Raw genomic sequence first — 21,321 nt, 5'->3', positions numbered from 1 at the left:
GTAAGAACAGAGATGGAAATTCTCCAAATGAATGCACACCGTTCTTGGGATGACAAATTCTTTGATAGAAAACTTGTACCATTTCAGTGGCAGAACCTTTCAATATCACTAGAATTCATTCAGATAAACATGTGTATACATTTGAGGTGAAGGAAAACGAAAAAAACTTTTTTTTGGCTCAACATGTATCGACAAAGTGAAAGGGGAATAGGTCACATCCTTTAGTCTCATGGATTCACAAGATTCTATTTCATTCCTTGAACTATGGAGGGAACCTGTGGTAGAGGTAGACCCAGGAAGACATGGAATGAGGTGGTGAAGCATGACCTTCGAATTTTGGGCCTCACAGTGGTAATGACTAGTGGCAGAGACCTTTGGCAATATGCTGTCCTTGAGAAGACTTGTCAAACCAAGTGAAATCATAGTCATGGCTGATGCTGATGTCACGTAATTGGCACCTGTGCCAGTGGCATGTAAAAAGCACCTTTCAAACACTGGGCCTCATGGAGGCAATGACCAAGACCTTTGGCATTATTGTCATGCTTGAGAAGAAGACCCATGAAGTCGAGCAAAATTGCAGTCATAGAAGATAATGGTGTCACACATATGGCAGAAATCTTAAAATGGGTGAAGTTTCTTAGGTCAACCTGGTCAGATCTAACGTCCCTGTCCAGTATTATATATATAGTGATACCTCACAGCATGAGGTTAATTCATTCCATGACCAAGCTCATTTTATGATTTACACCTTTTTACAAATCAATTTTCCCCAGTGAAATTAACTAAAATATAATTAATCCGTGGGTGCATATTACGTGCCACTGGCACGGGAGTCAGTCAGATGGCACTGGGAGTTCTAATGCTAGTTGTAAACAAGTGTCAAGGTCATTGAGGCAGTGATTCTTGTTACCAATCTTCCATGAAAACATGTCCAGCCAGGGAGAAATATTACCTTATTTGGAAACAGACAAGGGTTGGTGACAAGGAGAGCATCTTCCTGTAAAATACTTGCCTCAATGCAAGCTGACCAATCCTTACAACCGCATGAAAAAGTGGACTTATAAAAAGAGCGGCTGTGTGGTAAGTAGCTTGCTAACCAACCACATGGTTCCGGGTTCAGTCCCACTGCGTGGCATCTTGGGCAAGTGTCTTCTGCTATAGTCCCGGGCCGACCAATGCCTTGTGAGTGGATTTGGTAGACGGAAACTGAAAGAAGCCCGTCGTATATGTGTATGTATATATATATATGTGTGTGTGTGTCTGTGTTTGTCCCCCTAGCATTGCTTGACAACCGATGCTGGTGTGTTTACGTCCCCGTCACTTAGCGGTTCGGCAAAAGAGACTGATAGAATAAGTACTGGGCTTACAAAGAATAAGTCCCGGGGTCGATTTGCTCGACTAAAGGCGGTGCTCCAGCATGGCCGCAGTCAAATGACTGAAACAAGTAAAAGAGTAAGAGTACTAAAAGAGTAAAACAAAAAAAGGGTACTAAACTCTAAGAGACCAGAAGCTTCAAGTAACTTGGGTCCTGTGTTTCTGACATTAATAAGAAAAACTTTCTGACATGCAAGGGACTAACTAGGAAGGCCTGTAACAAACTTTACATCATGTAGCAATCAAAATCATTAAGGCTTGATGAAGTAACTCACTCGACTAGATTCTCTCTTAATCAGTGTGTCTAAACCTTTCTGATTGTTGTGAAACAGGTAGTTCTTCATTCCAGTCATAAACTGCCGAACCTTAAAAGAAACAAACAGAAACATCAAAATATAACAAACAACCATTTCTGGTTACTTCATAAATAATTTTAGCAAACTAGCTCCTAAATTTTAAATTATCGGTTTCTTTTCCCAGTGAAATCAAGATGCAACACTGTTTCTTCTTGAAGAATCAAAAATGCAAATAATGCAGAAGTAATTAGACATCTTTTCTCCTAGAATTTATTTCATTGGGGAAGTTGTGGAATAATTCCTTTCTCAGAGTTTCTAGATGTACAGTTTGATTTCAAGATCCCATACTTCAGCAGCTTAACCTCAAAGCTATTGTGCTCTTTGGACATAAAATTACAAATTACAAATGTAGTTTGTTATTTCTCCATTAAGCTTTTACTAAAGAATATTTTTTCTCAACACAAGAGAGAAGTTGTAAAAGTTAATGGCAAAATATACTTAATAATGCCGGTGGCAGATAAAAAGCACCATTCAGATGTGGTCGATGCCAGTGCTGACAGATTGGCCTCCATGCCGGTGACACGTAAAAAGCACTATTTGAGTGTAGTTGATGCCAGTTCCACTTGACTGGCTCCTATGCTAGTGGCACATAAAAAGCACCATTCAAGCGTAGTCGATGTCAGTGCTGCCTGATTGGCCTCCATGCCGGTGACACGTAAAAAGTACCCACTACACTCACAGAATTGTTGGTGTTAGGAAGGTCATCCATCTGTAGAAACCTTGCCAGATCAGATTGGAGCTTGGTACACAGCCATCTGGCTTGCCAGTCCTCAGTCAAACCATCCAACCATGCCATCATGGAAAGCAGACATTAAATTATGATCATGAATGAAAGAATATATTCCTTTGCCATCCTCGTTTAATTCCCATGTTCTATGCTGGATCAGATCGGATAGTTTGACAGGTACAAGAACTGCAATGTCATCTCATGTCAGCTGCCACATGGATGTCTGGATAATGCTTTTACAACTCCAGCACAAGAGAGGTCACAATGCATCTTGGCAAGAGTAATTTCCCTTTCAATTGAGCAAGGCTGAAGGTGAAAAAGGAAGCAGTTTTGTGCTGGGAAACGAGGAATTAAAACGTGAGAAAAAAGAAGAGAACATAACAGATTTCTTGTGGAGCTCCAAGGCTTTTCACATTACAGAGTTAAAGGTTGCTGGGAGATGATGGGGGGAGGGGGGGATAAAAACAAATAAGAAAATAATTTAGTAAATAAAGCTTCAACTTTTCTTTTTGTGTGTGTGCATTTTAAAAGGCTGATGAGACTACTACAATATTACAGCACTAGACATAAGTTTCATAAACTGCAAAATAGAAATATCCACACCACTACCACACCTGAAACGTACCTGTTATAACTCTTTGTCTCGATTTGAAGGTACGTGAAGGTATTTAGAATGCCCAAACTTATTTCTGCAAATGGGCTAAGCACTGATGATGATCATAGTTTAATCAATAAACGTAGGAGTGATGTAATGGCAGTAAAAATAGAAGGGGTCAATGGGGCCCCATTTAAGTGGCCCTTCAGAAATTGAACCTCCTTACGATACTCCCTGGGAGTTCATGGTATGAAATTCATTTTCATTGCTCCAGTTTGGTCACCAATACCATACATTTAGTTTAAAATGCAGTAAAAATAGAGGGGTCAGTGAGGCCCCATTAAAGCGGCCCTTCAGAAATTGAACCTCCTTGGAAGTTCATGGTATGAAATTCATTATCATTGCTCCGATTATATCATGTATTTAAATACAGTAAAAATAGTATTTAAATACATGTATTTAATCTCTTATTATAAAAGGCAGATTTTATCTGCCTCCCTTTGGGAGTTATACAAATCTACAATATAGGATTTCTTTAATTACAATTTACCTTGCAGTTTTAAGAGTACAATGCATCGCGTCATGCCAGGTCCAGTTTTTAAAATTTAAACTCCAATTAAGCAAAATTTACAGAAAACTCACATTCTGGTGTGTGTGTCAAATGCTTTTCTTAGTCTGGTTTACACCACACGCAAACGCACACACACAGTGGGCAACGAATAAAATGAAAGTAAATTCACTTACTGTAGTGAGTGATTCTTTCACTCTGCCTCCCACTTCCTCTTTCCACACATGGACACGCAAATATATAAATAAAATTGTAAGCTAACGTGCGTGTGTGTGAGTGTGTGTGCGCGTGTGTGTGTGTGTGAGGGTGTGTGCGTGTGCGTGAGTGTGTGACAGGAAAGTTTTTTTCGACGAATATAAGACCTATATCCAAGTAGCAGAAAGATAAGACAGTAAGGTGTGATTTGAGGGAGATTTGGCTGCTATTTCTACCATGTCTACCTGCCATGTAGGGGTCTCCCTCATAGGCTCATACATACATAAATACATAGATAAGACAGTAAGGTGTGATTTGGGGGAAATTTGGCTGCTATTTCTACCAGGTCTAGCTACCATGTAGAGATCCCCCTCATTGGCTCATATATATATACATACATAAGACAGTAAGGTGTGATTTGAGGGAGATTTGGCTGCTGTTTCTACCAGGTCTGTTAGGCCTTCTCATGTAAACTCAAGCTTTCTCATGCCTTGAACATAAGACCAAAGCAGAGAATGTATTCTTTTATTCTTCTGCTTTTTCCAGCCATTGGTCTGTGGCCATGCTGGGGCAATGCCTTGAAGAATTGTAGTTTAATGAATCAACTCCAGTTTTATTTTTGTAAGCATTGTACTTATTCTATCTGTTTCCTTTGTCAAACCACTAGGTGACAGGGATGTAAACAAACCAGCATTCGTTGTCAAGCAGTGGTGGAGGACAATCACAAGCACAGACACGCACACACACACACATACATGCATACACATATACACACATACATACATACATATATATATATGTGTGTATATATATATTGCAGCGTGGAAGGTGTTTCTAAGCCATTTAAGAAACACACAAAAACCGTTACATTCACTTCAACATTTAAATTTAATTTGCCAAAATATTTTCGTCGCTTTGAGACCGCGACCTGTTCACTGACAAAAATATCGTGCTAACAGGTCGCGGTCTCAAAGCGACGAAAATATTTTGACAAATTAAATTTAAATGTTGAAGTGAATCAAACGGTTTTTGTGTGTTTCTTAAATGGCTTATAAACACCTTCAACGCTGCAACTGTTTTCGTTCCAGCACACGATCTCAGATCAAGTCACTTGTTATGCAAGTACATCTCTGTAACTATATATATATTTATATATATATATATATATGTATATTGGTAAAAACAGTAAGATAACAAAAGAAAGAAAGAGACCTCAATATTATGTAAATAGAGGAAATCTTTATATATAAAAGTGAGGTTGTGTGTCTGTCTCCTACGATTTAGATTCCTAACTACTCCCACATTTTGCGGTGCAGTTTAACCAAAACCGGGTATCTTATAGTCGTGATTCATATCGAGACCGTCTGGGTATTAGCGCGCGTCTACGATGAGTCTACGATTTGAAAAAAAATTTACCATCAATTTTTCCCATTTTTAATCCATTTTTGACATATATAAGGGAAGTAACTCTCTAAAATTTATTATTAAATCTCATAACGTAAAAAGCTACAGTAACACCCCTCCCCCTTTGTGGTTAGCTATATTGAGATGGCTATTATACTTTACATCTCTAAAAATGCTTATATAATTATTTCCCTTACAAACCCGAGCAACGCCGGGCGATACTGCTAGTTTATATATAAATACAGTATTTAAAATGCAGTAAAAATAGTGAGGGGTCAGTGTGGCCTCAATTAGATTGGCCCTTAAAAAAATAGACCCTCCCCCTTAGGACAGTCTTTCTATAGCCAGTTACAATGGTCATCTATGTACATTCTCTCTCTTTGCTTTCCCTGATTTCTTCTTCATTTCAGTTTCCCAGTCATTCCTTAGTGTTCAAGGTGCCCCCCCCCTCATATGATATCCAGTGAACTTTGTCTGTTGTCTCCTCCTGTTATTATCTAGAAGTTTTCTGGTGGTTCCTGCCTGTTTAAGGACTTCCAAGAATATTTGTCACAGTGACTAAAAATACAACTTTTCACTAAATTATTTCCTCAAATAGGCCCAAGAGTGGCTGTGTGGTAAGTAGCTTGCTTACCAACCACATGGCTCTGGGTTCAGTCCCACTGCGTGGCACCTTGGGCAAGTGTCTTCTACTATAGCCTCGGGCCAACCAAACCCTTGTAAGTGGATTTGGTAGATGGAAACTGAAAGAAGCCCATCATATATATGTATGTATGTATGTATGTGTGTGTATATGTTTGTCCCTGCCAACATCGCTTGACAACCAATGCTGGCGTGTTTACGTCCCCGTAACTTAGCGGTTCGGCATAAGAGACCAATAGAATAAGTACTAGGCTTACAAAAAATAAGTCCTGGGGTTGATTTGCTCAATTAAAAGGTGGTGCTCCAGCATGGCCGCAGTCAAATGACTGAAACAAGTAAAAATAAAAAAAAAGAGTAAATAAAAACCAAAAACCTCCAAACAACAAATACATACATTGCTCATGACACAACGTGGGTTGGTTTCTTGACTTTCCTTTGTACATTCCACAAAATGCTTGATTTGGAGGCCAAAAGTATCCGGACTGCCTGCTAAGCTGGAAATTAAAAGAAAAAACAGAGAGGAAGATGTGAAAAATAAAGAATAAAAGATTGAAGAATATAAAGCTTGGAACAGGATTTCTGTATTTCATCATTTGCAAATCAACAACATCATTTAACATTTGGTGTCCCATCCTGGTATGGGTTGGACAGTTTGACAGGAGCTGGCAAGGCAGGAGGGCTGCACCAGGATCCAATTGTCTGCTTTGGTATGGATTCTATATCTGGATGCCCTTCCTAACGCCAACCACTTTACAGAGAGAACTGGGTGCTTTTTACACGGCACCAGTGCCTTATACAGAGCACTGGTGCTTGTTTTAGAAAAGAAAATTTTGAAACTGTAACAATTTCATAAATTACAATGAGTGACTTTAAAAGGGGTCGTTAGCAACGGAGGAGACCTTTAATGCAAAATTCTAGGTTTAGCATTAATTAACACATACTTCTATAAGAGATTGTTAATTATTTGTTAGTTTCATTCAGAGAAATTGAAAGTATTAATTTGTTTCAGTCAGACATTAGATTAATAATTTCAATTAAAAGTCAATATTATTCCAGAAATGTGCCAATTGCTACAAAACACTTTGTCAGCGAGTCCTAATATTGATATTTAACGAGCTCAACTTCTTAACGATTTCTTACATAATAAATACATGGTTTCTGATTAATAAAAGTGAAACTAATTTGCATAATGGTTGATGCCTTTCTCAAGGAAATCAGTCAGATATGTAAGGTGTCAAATGGAAGAACTTCAACCAATAACTGAACCAATGCTGTGTTATGAGTTCTTTCATCTTTTGTTCCTGTCATTAGACTGTGGCCATGCTGGGGCACTGTCTTGAAGAATTTTTTTAGTCAATGAACTGACCCGAGCAGTTATCTTTTTAAAGTCAGGTACTTATTCTATTGGTCTTATTTGCCAAACCAAGAAGTTAGAGGGACATAAACATACCAACACTGGATGCCAAGCGGTGGATAGGAAATAAACATAGACACACACACACACATGATGGGCTTCTTTCAGTTTCCAGCTACCAAATCCCCTCACAAGGCTTTGGTCGGCCTGAGGCTATAGTAGAAGACACTTGCCTAAGGCACCATGCAATGGAACTGAACATGGAACCATGTGGTTCAGAAGCAAGCTTCTTAACACCCAACCACAGTGTTCTACACTCTCTACATGTATAATCAATTGTCAGAAGACTGAAGACTGAAGTTCGTAAATAACGGTTGATACTCACTGAAGAACATATTCTTTCAGATTCATTCCAGGACTTTTGTTTAGAGTTAATTGAAGGTGTTTGTCAACTGAAAATAGAGATAAACATGGATTAAGCATAACCGTTTCTGATTCTGGCACGCAGCTAGCAATTACGAGGGGAAGGGCTTGGTTGGATTACACTGGCACCAGTATCTGGCTGGGACTTAATTTCATCGACCCTGGAAAGACAAAAGGCAAAGTTGACTGCACTGGAATTTGAACTCAGAACAAAGATCCAGAAGAGATACTGCAGTATACTCTGCCAGTTGCTCTCACAATTCTGCCAGTTCACTGCCTTACAACAACAACAATGATAATAATAATAATAATAATAATAATCCTTTCTATTATAGACACAAGGTCTAAAATTTTGATGGGAGGGGTTAATCAATTACCTCAGCTCCTGGAAGGAAGAAGGGCAAAGTTCATCTCAGTGGAATTTCAGATGCTAAAAACCTGGAAGAAATGCTGCTAAGCGTTTTTGTCCAAAATGCAAATGAATCTGCCAGCTCACTGCCTTCATAAGGGTTTCAAATTAAGGCCCAAGGCCAGGGGTTTTGAGGAGAAGGGGCCAGTCAACACCTATTTCTTTACTACCCACAAGAGGCTAAACACAGAGGAGACAAACAAGGACAGACAGACAGATTAAGTCGATTATATCGACCCCAGTGCATAACTGGTACTTAATTTATCGACTCCGAAAGGATGAAGGGCAAAGTCGACCTCGGCGGAATTTGAACTCAGAACGTAATGACAGATGAAATACTGCTAAGCATTTCGCCCGCCGTGCTAACGATTCTGGTAGCTCACCGCCACTGACCAACACCCCACCCCCTCACCCAGCACATGACTTGAACTCTGTATTATAAACCCTAATGGGATGAAAGGCAAAGGGTTGGAAGAAATACCACAAGGAATATTCTAAGAGAGGAGATAGAAAGACTTATCATGTCATAAGATACTATAGAATATTGTTGTGATGAATTTATTTTATAATGTAACAGGCATTTTTTCCCCTGTTTTAGGAACTAACGAGTTATTTAGATTAATTAAACCTATTTTCATTTGTTTAGACTAATTAATCTAATTTTCATTAGTTCTATTTCTACAGCAACTTCATCTTTTCTTTCGAAAAGTTGAACAACTGATCCTAACCAGCCAGGGTTCACAGTACAGGTTGTACTATTTGTCCTTTTGATCACTGAAGACAAGACATGGCTCGCAAGACCTCCTGAGTCACCGTCTCACCCAAGAAGACCTGTCCAGCAGAGGGTCAACCATTTACAGTTGAGTGGACTGGAGAACAGAAGAAACAGCCAGTCTGGGAATCAAAATCCTGATCTCACAATCTTGGATGCAACCCATGCACCTTCACAGCTTTGTCTCAGACCAGTTGAAATGAGAAATGTGTCAGTGATCAGGTTGCAGATAGCATGAGGAAAATTTTGACATCAAACAATAAGTGAAGTTAAACAACTTTTGTGTGTTTTTGAATATCTAATATGAATCTTCTTCACAGTTTGAGATCAAATCCCATGCTGCCATTCCAAAATAATAATATTAAGTTCCACCTAATTACTTCACCGAATTCTGACTGCTATTTCCCACTCCCAGCTCATGACCTTATCTCTATGTCTGATGTGTTCATAACAATGTATTTTAATGTGTATTAATTGACAGCCATCCATGGCCATTCCCAAAATTAGCTTCAAACTAACCCTTTCTACAGAACACAAATTAATAATTTAAATAATTATCACAAATGAATGCACTCTAAATTAATAAGGCTATAACAATTGGATTGCTAAGTATATCTCGTTATCTATCAGTAATTAAACAAACAGGATAGTTTGGTGCAAGTTCACTAAAGAGAGAGGGACTAACTAATTAACAAACATCAGAAAATAAATTAGGGGTATGTCTGAAATGCCAGTTGTCTAAATATCAAAACAATAAAAAAAATATTTGCTTAAGTAATGAGAGGCTGTGGTGTTCATGCCTTACCCAATAGCATTAACAATGCAACTAGAAAACTGAATTATTGATAAATGTCCATGTTTGTACATAGGGCTGTCTTAGCAACATAGGTCACAGCCAAATCAATGCCCTGGGTCGAATAGTAAATTTATTTATTGTGCTGGCAACATGTAAAAAGCACCATCCGGACATGGCCAATGCCAGCGCCGCCTTGATTGGCTTCTGTGCCGGTAGCACATGACCTGCTGTACTTGAGGAGACCTATTGAGTCAAGTACATCAACATCAAAATAAATACCAAATGGAAATTGTAGTTGTGATACCTGTGCCGGTGGCACGTAAAAAGCACCGTCCGATCGTGGCAGATGCCAGTGCCACCTTGACTGGCTTCTGTGCTGGTGGCATGTAAAAGCACCAACTGATCGTGGCCGTTTGCCAGCCTCGTCTGGCCCCTGTGCCAGTGGCACGTAAAAAGCACCCACTACACTCATGGAGTGGTTGGCATTAGGAATGGCATCCAGCTGTAGAAGCATTGCCAGATCAGACTGGAGCCTGGTGCAGCTTCCTGGCTTCCCAGACCTCGGTTGAACCATCCAACCCATGCTAGCATGGAAAACGGACGTTAAACGATGATGATGATGACATTATTATTATTATTATTATTACTATTATTATTATTATTATTATTACTATTATTATTATTCAGGTCACTGCCTGAGATTGAACTCAGAATCTTGGGGTTAGTAGCCCACGCTCTTAACCACTATACCATATGCCCACAGGCATAATGATAATGATAATAGTAATGATAGTAATAATAATAATATTGAAAAATGCCTTAGGAATGAGAACGCAGGTTTGAAATTTCCCCAAGACACCTGATGAAGGCTGGCGGGTATATCAGGCAAAATGTTGTGTTAACAACAAACAAGATGAGGACAAATATCCGTCAAATGTAAATAATGTAGGATTCAACAAGTCCAAAGACTGCATCCTTCTCCAGTGCCTGCTTCTGTACAGTTTCCACGGCTGAACACTCTTCCCATAATTCCATTATGAATGACATTTATATAAACAAAAAATCTTAAAAACACCAATTAAAAGCTAACAAGTGCTCAACAATCCTCAAATACATGAAATTTGGAACACTTTAGAAATGGCCCCAGGCTCATACAGAAATGATCTCAGTGGCCCATTTTTGGCTCAAGGGCCAGAAGTGATCCTCTCCCGTCCTAAAATAATCTGTGTGTTTCAATTAACAAACAACTAATTAGGATTAATCTACAATGAAATGATAAATGGTTGAAAACTAATTAAAAAATTTTCAGAACAATAAAATATCAAAGGAACTTTACAGAAGAATTGTGTTGACCTGACTGAAACTGTTGCATATTGTGATGATGATGATGATGATGATGATGGGGATGACAATGATGATGTGTGGTAAGAAGCTTGCTGGGTTCAGTCCCACTGTGTGGCACTGTGGGCCCATGTCTTCTACTATAGCCTTGAGCCGACCAAAGCTTAGTGAGTGGATTTGGTAGATGGAAACTGAAAGAAGCCTGTCATATATATGTATACCAACCTGGCTGAAACTGGCTCTGAGTACAAATGTCTTGTTTTTATAAGTTTTAAATTAAAATCTTCCACCAAACCTTAGTCACAGTTTATGTTCCTAACACTAGCTTAATGATAATTAAGAAATATGGTAACAAAAGGGTTAAGAAAAATAATCAACAGAAGACACAAGTGGAGTCTTCAGTGTGGTCACTCTATATGCTAGAAATAATAGCCTAAATTTCCTTCAATCCACACCCTACCCAACTACTTCTAATGTCTATCTGCTCAAATGTAGAGGTGTGTTTAACCCTTTTGATACCAACCCAGCTGAAACCAGCTCTGGCTTTGTAGTACAAATGTTTTGTTTTCATTAGTTTTGAATTAAAATCTTCCACCAAATCTTAGTCACAATTTATATTCCTAACACTGAGCTGAATGATAATTAAGTTATTTTACTAAATTCTTTGTTATATTTAAAATTAATTGAAAGAAACACAGAGCACCTCAAAATAAGTACAGTAAATGAAAGGTTAAATTGGGCCGGTTATATATATACAAACACACACACAAACATCTACAGTAATACATGAAAAATATACTAGAAGTAACAGACATTCCTGTAACCATAACAACCAGTGATTGTGGTGATGGTAGTGATGAGGATGGTGATGATGATGTGGAAGTATAAAGCAACCGTTTTATAATGAAATGGCTACAATTAACTGAAAGCCCACCACAACTAAACCGGAATCAACTTGACCAAACTTGGCAGTCACTTTCCGAAGTTTGTTATTTGAGTCTACTAGAAAAGGAAAAGTGGAATTCACTTTGGATCAATAAGCAATTTCGATAAACAGAGGCAAAAATGCAAAAACAGTAAAATGGTAAAAGGGAAACGGTAAATAACTTACGAGGTTCATTTGGTGATAACATTGGTAGTTTCTCTTTGTCTTCTGCTTTGGCAATAAGTTCCTTCATTACTTTGCGTTCAAGCATTTGAGCCTTGACAGAGTCTGGAAGAAGTGGACCCTCAACATGTGAACAACTTGAGGTCATGCTATGTCTGTTTTGAAAATTAGTGCCATCTTTTGCATTTTGAGTATAATTTTGGCTTAATTCTTGCCATTCTTGAATTCGTTCGAATGGGTTAACCAAAGGCAAAGCACTAAGATCATCGCATTTTAGAATGTTGTCCCATTTTTCACTGTCCCATGGTTTCGAGAAAACCGTTCCGGCATCACTGACAACAGATACAGCTCGATATTGGTTTAGATTATCGTATTCGGATGTCTTGGAGGAAATGATCAGATTTGGTTGTTCCATGGGTTTTAATGTCAGTTGGGGAGATATCAAATCTTCTAAGGTGGAGAAATTTGACTCTGTTTCTTTAGCTGGGCTTTTGGGATTCACAGGGAATTTATGCAATGTTTGACTGTTTGACTTGCTCTCATGCACGTTCATCGTTAGTAATATATTATCAGCAACTTTTGAACACATATTATGTAATGACCCCTTATCATTGTATTTGAGCTCAATTTTATCTGTTTTTTTGTGGTTTTCATTCTGACTATAGTAACAAGGCATTTGTAAACTTTGGTTAGCGTTATTGTTCATATCACTTGAAGTTTTACCATTTTTGATCTTGTATTTATCAAAAGAAAAAATGGTGGTATTTGGTGTAACTGAAGGTGAATAAATAGTTTCTAATGTGGGTTGATGTGAGATACGATTTTTACGTCGTTCCCGACAGTTGTGTGGTGTGGATTTCTGTCCATAAACCTGTTTGTTTGCAGAGCTTACAGGTGGGAATATCACTGAATTGACCCCTATAGAGTCAAAGGGCTCAGTGTAGACGGGACTTTTGGTCTTTCCGTCGGAAGATTTTTGAACATATGGTACATTATGTAAGGGTGGGGGCTTTGTCTTTTCAGAGAATTTGTTCGTTGGTTGATCTGTCTTCTCACAAGAAGAGATCACAGAACCGGTCATGTTTTCTTTGCACTTTGCTACGACTGCCACATCACGGCTCAATTCATCTTGTAAAGAATTTCTCTTCTGAAGCTCAACAGCTTTTGGACAAGTTTCTATCAATGAACACTTGTTAGAATATTGTACAGTTTGGCCTGTAGAGCCTCGTCGGGTGATACGACCTTCAACATGAGAAGAAGACGAAGCAGATTGAGATGGCCATGTTACAGCACTGTGCTGCAATTTGCTGGTAGGATTTTGACAATTATCTGGACTGGAAGCTTTTTTAAACTTAAAACTAATATCGTGAGCGGATTTACTGTACAAATCTTCAATTGCTTTCTGATGTTTGAAGCTTACATCATGTGAAGATTTTGCATAAAGGTCTTCTCTTTGCTTTTCAGAACTAACACAGCCAATCAGGCTCACAGCTAATTGTTCAGTCTGTGAATCTGCATTTTTTTTAGGGATGTGTAACGTACAGTTATTTTCTGCTTCTGAATCGCTGAACATTCTGGAACCATCAATATCTGCACTTTTAACTGATGGAGAATTCTTCCAAACATCTTCGTAATCACTAAGTTTATCAGACAAGTTACTATGAAAGTATTGGGGGACAGAAAGATGATCAATGGCAGGGCCTGATTGAAGTTCAGTCTGTGGTAGATTTAAAGTATTGATTTGTGGATGCGTATGTGAACGGTGAACTTTCATGTCAACAACACTACCTTCTCTACTACTGCCATCAGAATGCTGATGTTGGTTTGTCTTGGAGATGCATGAAGTTACGAGATGAGAATCTGAACATGAAGTTTTGGATTTTGATTTGCAACATCCTGCATTTGGGCAATTAGATTTGCTTTTGTAATTAGTCAAAGGTTTCGTTTTATGGTTAGCAGCAAGTCTGATACCAGTGCTTCCTGCGGGGATTGTGTTTGTTGAATTGTGTGGTGGCACTTGGCCCAACTTGCCTCCATTCAATGCTTTCGACGACATACTTGTTGGCTCACTCAAAGACTTGTGGAGACTACATTTCTCAGATTTATTTTTATGAGCAGATATAGATTTCTTCATAATGTCTGAGGTCCAGAAAGCTGAAACATAAAAATATGAGATTAAGAGAAAAAGCTTCTAAAAAACACACTCCCCTCCTTCTTTTGCAATATCATAAATTCCATTGTAATAACAAAATCTTCTAAAATTCGTCAAAAATTCTGCACAAAACTTAAGCTTATACATCTAGTATAAAATTCAAAAATTTACCCAAAGGGCAGATTATATCAAATAATAAAACGAATCTCAGTTCAAATCTCCAACTACATGGCTTTAGTTCTTGGATCAAGCAAACAACCAGACTCATTGGATTAGCATGAAAGTGGCTGAGTATTTCACAGACATGTATACCAGTGGTTCCCAACTTCAGGTCTGTGGATCCCTGCTGGTCCACAAATGTAGTACTGGGGGGTCTATGAACTAAATTCAAAATTTCATATATATGTGTGTGTGTGTGTGTGTGTGTGTATATATTATATATATATATATATATATATATGTATACACACACACACACACATATACACAAACACAAGGATAAGCATATTAAAAGGAGTCTGTGAGAAAACTAATTTAAATAAAAGGCTTGGGAATCACCGTGAAACGGTTGGAGACCACTGATATATACCATCATCAACATTTAACATCCTTTTTACCATGCTGGCATGGGTTTGATGGATATTTCTCCTGATCATGTTTGTTGTTAACACAATGTTTCAGCTGATATACCCTCCAGCCTTCATCAGGTGCCTTGGGGGGAGGATGACATTGTTGACTTGGAATCTTGGGGTTAGTAGCCCATGCTCTTAACCACTATGCCATCTGCCGTGTGCATATGCTGAAACATTGTGTTAACAACAAACAAGATGAGGATAAATATCCGTCAAATGTAAATAATGTAAATAATGTACATAATTCCTCATCTCTTAAATATTGACCTGCATTAAAAAAAATATTCTTTACCTTGTCCTAACAAAGCTAATGAAGTAAGTTGCTGTGATGTTTCAGCTTTGAGAATTGGCTCAGGTAGCACCAACAACTGGGGGAGGTCTTCCCTTGAAAACACAAAAATAGAAAAAAAAGACATCACAATACAATTATTAATGAAAGTGAATACATATCGATTGTTTCAAATTTTTGCACAAGGCCAGCAATTTTAGGCAGAAGGGCAGGGGGTTAAGTTGTTTACATCGACCCCAATGCTTAAATGGTACTTACCAATTCCAAAAGGCTGCCTGGAATGCTAACGATTCTGCCAGATCACTGCCTTAATTATAATTTCAATAACATTAACCCTTTCGTTACTGTATATATAACTGTAATGGTTAATTTCTCAAGAATGTCTCTTTAAGGAACCATTATTTTGTCAAGTTAACCCTTTAACCCTTTCGTTACTGTATTTATTTTGAGATGCTCTGTATTTCTTTCAATTACTTTAAATATAACAAAGGATTTAGTAAAATAACTTAGTTATTATTATTCAGCTAGTGTTAGGAACATAAATTGTGACTAAGGTTTGATGGAAGATTTTAATTCAGAAACAAGACATTTGTACAACAGAGCCAGAGGCGGTTTCAGCCAGGTTGGTACCGAAAGGGTTAATGGGTTTACTGCATATTGTGCTCAGATGCACCACAACATATCAGAGGACATTAAAAGAGGAAAACGGATATAAGACCAGACAATGATGAAAGCTGGAAAGACAGGGATCTTTTATCTTTCGTTTGTTTTAGCCATTGGAGTGCGGCCATGCTGGAGCACCACCTTGAAGGGTTTTTAGTCCAGGACCCCAGGATTTCATCATCATTGTTGTTTAACATCCTCTTTCCATGCTGGCATGGGTTGGATGGTTTGACTGGGGACTGGCAAGCCAGGAGGCTGCACTAGGCTCCAATCTGATCTGGCAAGGTTTCTATAGCTGGATGCCCTTCATAATGCCAACCACTCCAAGAGTGTAGTGGATGCTTTTTATGTGCCACTGGCACGAGGGCCAGTCATGCGGTACTGGCATTGACCATGCTTGAATGGTGCTTTTTACATGCCACCAGCACAGGACCAGTCAGTCAAAGCCAAGTAATTATTGTATCAGTCTCTTTTGCTGAACCGCTAAGTTACAAGGATGTAAACACACCAACACCAGTTATCAAGTGGTGGTAAGGGACAAACACAGACACACAACAAGCTTCTTTCAGTTTCCATGTACCAGATCCTTTCCCAAGACTTTGGTCAGTTTAAGGCCATAGTAGACGACACTTGACCAAGGTGCCACGCAGTGGGACTGAACCTGGAACCATGTGATTGGGAAGCAAGCTTCTTACCACACAGCCACTCCTGAACCTATATGTAGAGTACATAAAATGATAAATTTTAGGAAACATGGAATTTTTTATGGATGTAGTGGCCTGGCAGCCAACAACTTATGTAGTTGTGTTTTTTTCCATGCTTTGGCATTTTCAAGTAGGAAAAATGTTTCTGAAAGTTATGGGCATTGTGCTGTTTGATGATGTTAGATTTGTGTCCATGAGTGGTAGTGGTAGGGATCTTGAACTCAAAAAGGTCGCCAAAATGGTTATTGGAAAGATGAAAGAAGAATATTGTGGTCTTCTTACCAAGTCAGCTGCCAGTGTTTCGATGCCCAGAGAAGCAATAAATTTACAAATGTTGTAAAAAGTACCTTTCCCTGTGTGGTAAGTAGCTTGCTTATGAACCACATGGTTCCGGGTTCAGTTCCACTGCATGGCACCTTGGCCAAGTGTCTTCTACTATAGCCTCGGGCCGACCAAAGCCTTGTGAGTGGATTTAGTAGACGGAAACTGAAAGAATCCCGTCGTATATATATATATATATGATATATATGCGTGTGTATATGTTTGTGTGTGTGTGTGTGTGTGTGTGTGTGTGTGCTGTCCCCCCCCCCCCACCAAATCGCTTGACAACCGATGCTGGTGTGTTTACGTCCCCGTAACTTAGCAGCTCAGTAAAAGAGAACCGATAGAATAAGTAATAGGCTTACAAAGAGTAAGTCCTGGGGTCAACTTGCTCGGCCAAAAGGCGGTGCTCCAGCATGGCCACAGTCAAATGACTGAAACAAGTAAAAGACTATACTGAACATGTGGTAACATGGAGCAAGCATAAAAGTCACATGGAAGAGAATTCCTCCACATGGGACTTCGTTTCTGCATTCTCTTTCACATAAACTTTATTTGCCTCCACATTTGTGTAAAGTAAATACTTACAGGTTTTTACAGTAATTAAAGATAAGTTCAGGCACATTGCTAAACGTTTTGTCGGAGCCTTGCAGGTGTGGGGAGTCATTGTAATCCTCTATCAGGTAATGCTCCACAACTGGTCCATCTGACTGCGACAAGTGAACAGACAGAGCCATTGAGTTTTTTTGAGTTGATTGCCGTACAATAAACATCTGTAAATGAAATATATGGTGAAAATTAATTAGTGAAACTGCAAAAACAAATTATAAAATAAAGTGTGTCCATAAATTATCTTTACAATTTGAAGTGTACAAGTGTGGAAGTTATAAAGATAATTTATGGACTGCTTTGCTGTATTAATATTGAATACCTTCTAATGGTTATCTCCCTTGTCAAGTGACCATCTCTTAAAAAACTTTTCTCGCATTTCCGTGGCCCCTGGGATGAATAATTAAGAAAGGAGCACAAAAGGGATAAGTAGTGATTTATGCTAAGATTATTTGTTTTCCATTTAATGATATAAATGGCTAAGGGCCACATTCGTAGTGGACTGAGGCAGACGGCAAGTCTTTATCGTCACTAATGTTTTAATGTCGACTTTTCCATGCTTGTGTGGATCAGATGGAATACGTTGAAGCAATCCTCACCCGTTTCTACAAAAGGCTGGGAATGAACACCACCACGTCTACACTGGTGACACTCAATTACAACAATCACACAAAGTCAAGACCACACACAAATATGGGCTTCTTTCAGTTTCCATCTACTAAATGTACTCACAAGGCTTTGGTTGGCCTGAGGGTAGAGCAGAAGACATCTGCCCAAGGAGTCACACAGTGGAACTGAACCTGAAATCATGTGGTTAGGAAATAAACTTCTTTACCACACAGCCACACCAAGAATGGTATGAAAAAGTAATTAATATTTGTTTAAGTTGTATTTCGCCAGCCATTATGTTCTCGACGGAATTTCAACTCAGAACGCTGCGACAGGTGAAACACCGCTAAGCATTTCACCCGGCATGCTAACATCTCTGCCAGCTCGCTGCCTTTAATAATAATAATTTTCTACTATATGCACAAGGCTGAAATTTTAGAGGAGGGGGTCAGTCAATTACTTCAACCCCAGTGTTTCACTGGTACTTAATTTATCGACCCCAAAAGGATAAAAGCAAAGTCAACCGCGATAGAATTTGAACTCCGGACGTAGTGACAGGCAAAATACCGCTAAGCATTTCGTCCAGTGTGCTAATGATTCTGCCAATATTGGTTTCAAATTGTGGCACAAGGCAGTTTGGGGGGAGGGGTCTCGTTGATTACATTGACCCCAGTCCTCAACCGGTACCTATTTCATTGACCCCAAAAGGATGGACAGGCAAAGTTGACCTCAGTGGAATTTGAAACCAGATCATAAAGAGTTAAAAGAAATACTTAATTACTCTAGACACAAGGCCTGAAATTTTGGGGGGAGGGGGCCAGTCAATTAGATTGACCCCAGTATGCAACTGGTACTTAATTTATCATGAAAGGCAAAGTCGACCTCAGCCGAATTTGAACTCGGAATGTAGCAACAGACAAAATACCGTTAAGCACTTTGCCCAGTGTGCTAACGTTTCTGCCAGCTTGGCACCTGGAGTTTTCTGCTAAGCATTTTCTCCAATCTGCAAATGATTCTTCAGTCAGCTTGCTGCCTTTGAGTAAATATTTTCTTGAGTCAAGGATTCATGGGGCCAGTTACCCTAGTTTCCAAAGCAACTGGCAAGATCAAAACATTCCCCCTGAAAGGGACACTTTCTATTGCAGGGTCACTCATTTACAGCCAAGTGGACTGAGCAATGTGAAACAAAGTGTTTTTGCTATAAAAAAAAACAATGTACCACCCAATCTAGGAATAGAAACCACGACCTTGGGACTTGGAGCGCAACACCCTAACCACAAGGCCATGTGTTTTCACAAAGAAGTAATGAGAGGAGGAGGAGAAGGATAAAGTAAAGTCTTACCCCAGGAATTCCATCCTTGAGAAGATGAACAGCACCAATACGGCCAATATCTGGCAGGCACCAGATAGAACGGCTTTTCTCCAGGCGCTCCCAGAAGCTGATTGGACGAGTCTCCTGCTCGATAGAAATTGGTGTTATCTGTAAAAACAAGAACAAAGATGTTCAGAAGATCACAAGAAGTTTTCAGAGATGAAATGACTGACAAGATTCTTTGAAATGATTGGAACAGAATTTCAGGAAGAAGCTTAAAGTGTAGAATACAGCTGCTCTGGACCAAGCCTTTAATTGGAAACTAACGAAACAACTATTAATTAGCAGTGTGCTCATTGGTTACACTCTTTTACTTGTTTCAGTCATTTGACTGTGACCATGCTGGAGCACCACCTTTAGTCGAGCTTATTGACCCCAGGGCTTATTCTTTGTAAGCCTAGTACTTATTCTATTGGTCACTTTTGCCGAACCACTAAGTTACAGGGACGTAAACACACCAGCATCGGTTGTTAAGCGATGTTGGGGGGACAAACATATACACACACATACATACATACGGCGGGCTTCTTTTAATTTCCGTCTACCAAATCCACTCACACGGCTTTGGTCAGCCTGAGGCTATAGTAGAAGACACTTGCCCAAGGTGCCACGGAGTGGGACTGAACCCGGAACCATATGGTTCGTAAGTGGTATTATGTCTGTATCTATAGTACCTCTCTACAGCTAGGTGGTCTGAGCCAACAAGAGAGAAGTCTGGTGGTCATAGATAAGATTATAGCAAAATCATGTCTTTGATAATCTGACCAATTCCTGACAGATTTGGTCAACCGTGGCCGAATGCTGAATGGATAATAATGAGAATATGAATAAAGTCTGCAAGTTTGTTATATCCACTGTGTTTCATGTCTTTGAGTCGAATAATTATTCCACTGGTTACAGTTTATTTAACCATCAGTTTCCACTCACAAGGATTTGGATGGCTCAGGGCTATTGTAGAAGACTCTTGCCTAAGGTGCCAGGCAGCAGGACTGAACCCGGAGTGATGTGATTGGGAAGCAAGCTTCTTACCACACAGCCATGCCTGGTATAATTAGGAAAATGGAGATGGAATAAATCGGCTGAGACAAAAAGCTAAATAAATAAAGCGAACGCGGAATAGACAACAGTATGAAGGAGCAGCAAGGAATATTTAAAGGAATTAAACAGCTGGGGGAGGGCGAGGAAGGATCGGGAAGCAGTGGAAATAGTAACATATACAAACAAAACAGAAATTGGTGACAAACAGCCAGAAAATGGCTTAGGACATAATTTAAGGGTGTGTTTCATTTGAAAACTGGTTGCATCCAATGTAGTTTGAGTTTATTTATTCAACCAGGAAAGAAAAACACATCATCCCGCATTAATTAGTCTTCCTCTTTCCTTTCTCCCCCCGCCCTTTTTTTTTTACATTTGTGAAAAGCATTCGTTTCATCACCGATGAAATAATATAACAACAACAACAACAACAATAATAATAATTGTTTGTAATTTAGGTACAAAATCATCAATTTTGAGAGGAAGAGGTAAATGGCTTACCCTGGTCCTAGTACTTATATAGGGGCTTTTTTGATTGACCCCTAAAAGCATGAATGGCAAAGCCAACCTCAGTGAAATCTGAATTCAAAAATCAAAGAGTATAGGCATAGGTGTGGCTGTGTGGTAAGTAGCTTGCTTACAAACTACATGGTTCCGGGTTCAGTCCCACTGCGTGGCACCTTGGGCAAGTGTCTTCTCTACTATAGCTTTGGGCTGAAATTTCGAACCTGGGCTCTCATTCCTAAGGTATTTTTCAATGTTGTTGTTGTTATTATTATTATTATTATTTTTATTCAGGTCACTGCCATGGGTATATGGTGTGGTGGTTAAGTGTGTGGGCTACTAACCCCAAAATTCCAAGTTCAATTCC

General features: G+C 39.1%; 1 protein-coding gene across 1 annotated transcript in view; it reads right to left on the bottom strand.

Moving 5' to 3' along the window:
• The window catches only part of LOC115217875, a 206,861-nt gene that overhangs the window by 12,494 nt on the left and 173,046 nt on the right, over positions 1 to 21,321 (bottom strand). The window contains 7 exon segments of the mRNA XM_029787592.2: positions 1,650 to 1,739; positions 6,256 to 6,355; positions 7,601 to 7,667; positions 12,068 to 14,218; positions 15,141 to 15,232; positions 17,414 to 17,598; positions 19,386 to 19,523. Of these exon segments, the coding sequence (XP_029643452.1) occupies positions 1,650 to 1,739; positions 6,256 to 6,355; positions 7,601 to 7,667; positions 12,068 to 14,218; positions 15,141 to 15,232; positions 17,414 to 17,598; positions 19,386 to 19,523 (2,823 nt within the window).

This window comes from Octopus sinensis, linkage group LG12, assembly GCF_006345805.1.
Source record: "Octopus sinensis linkage group LG12, ASM634580v1, whole genome shotgun sequence".
NCBI lineage: Eukaryota > Metazoa > Mollusca > Cephalopoda > Octopoda > Octopodidae > Octopus > Octopus sinensis.
Note: the sequence above shows the minus strand (reverse complement) of the source record. Positions and strands in the feature narration are given on the sequence as shown.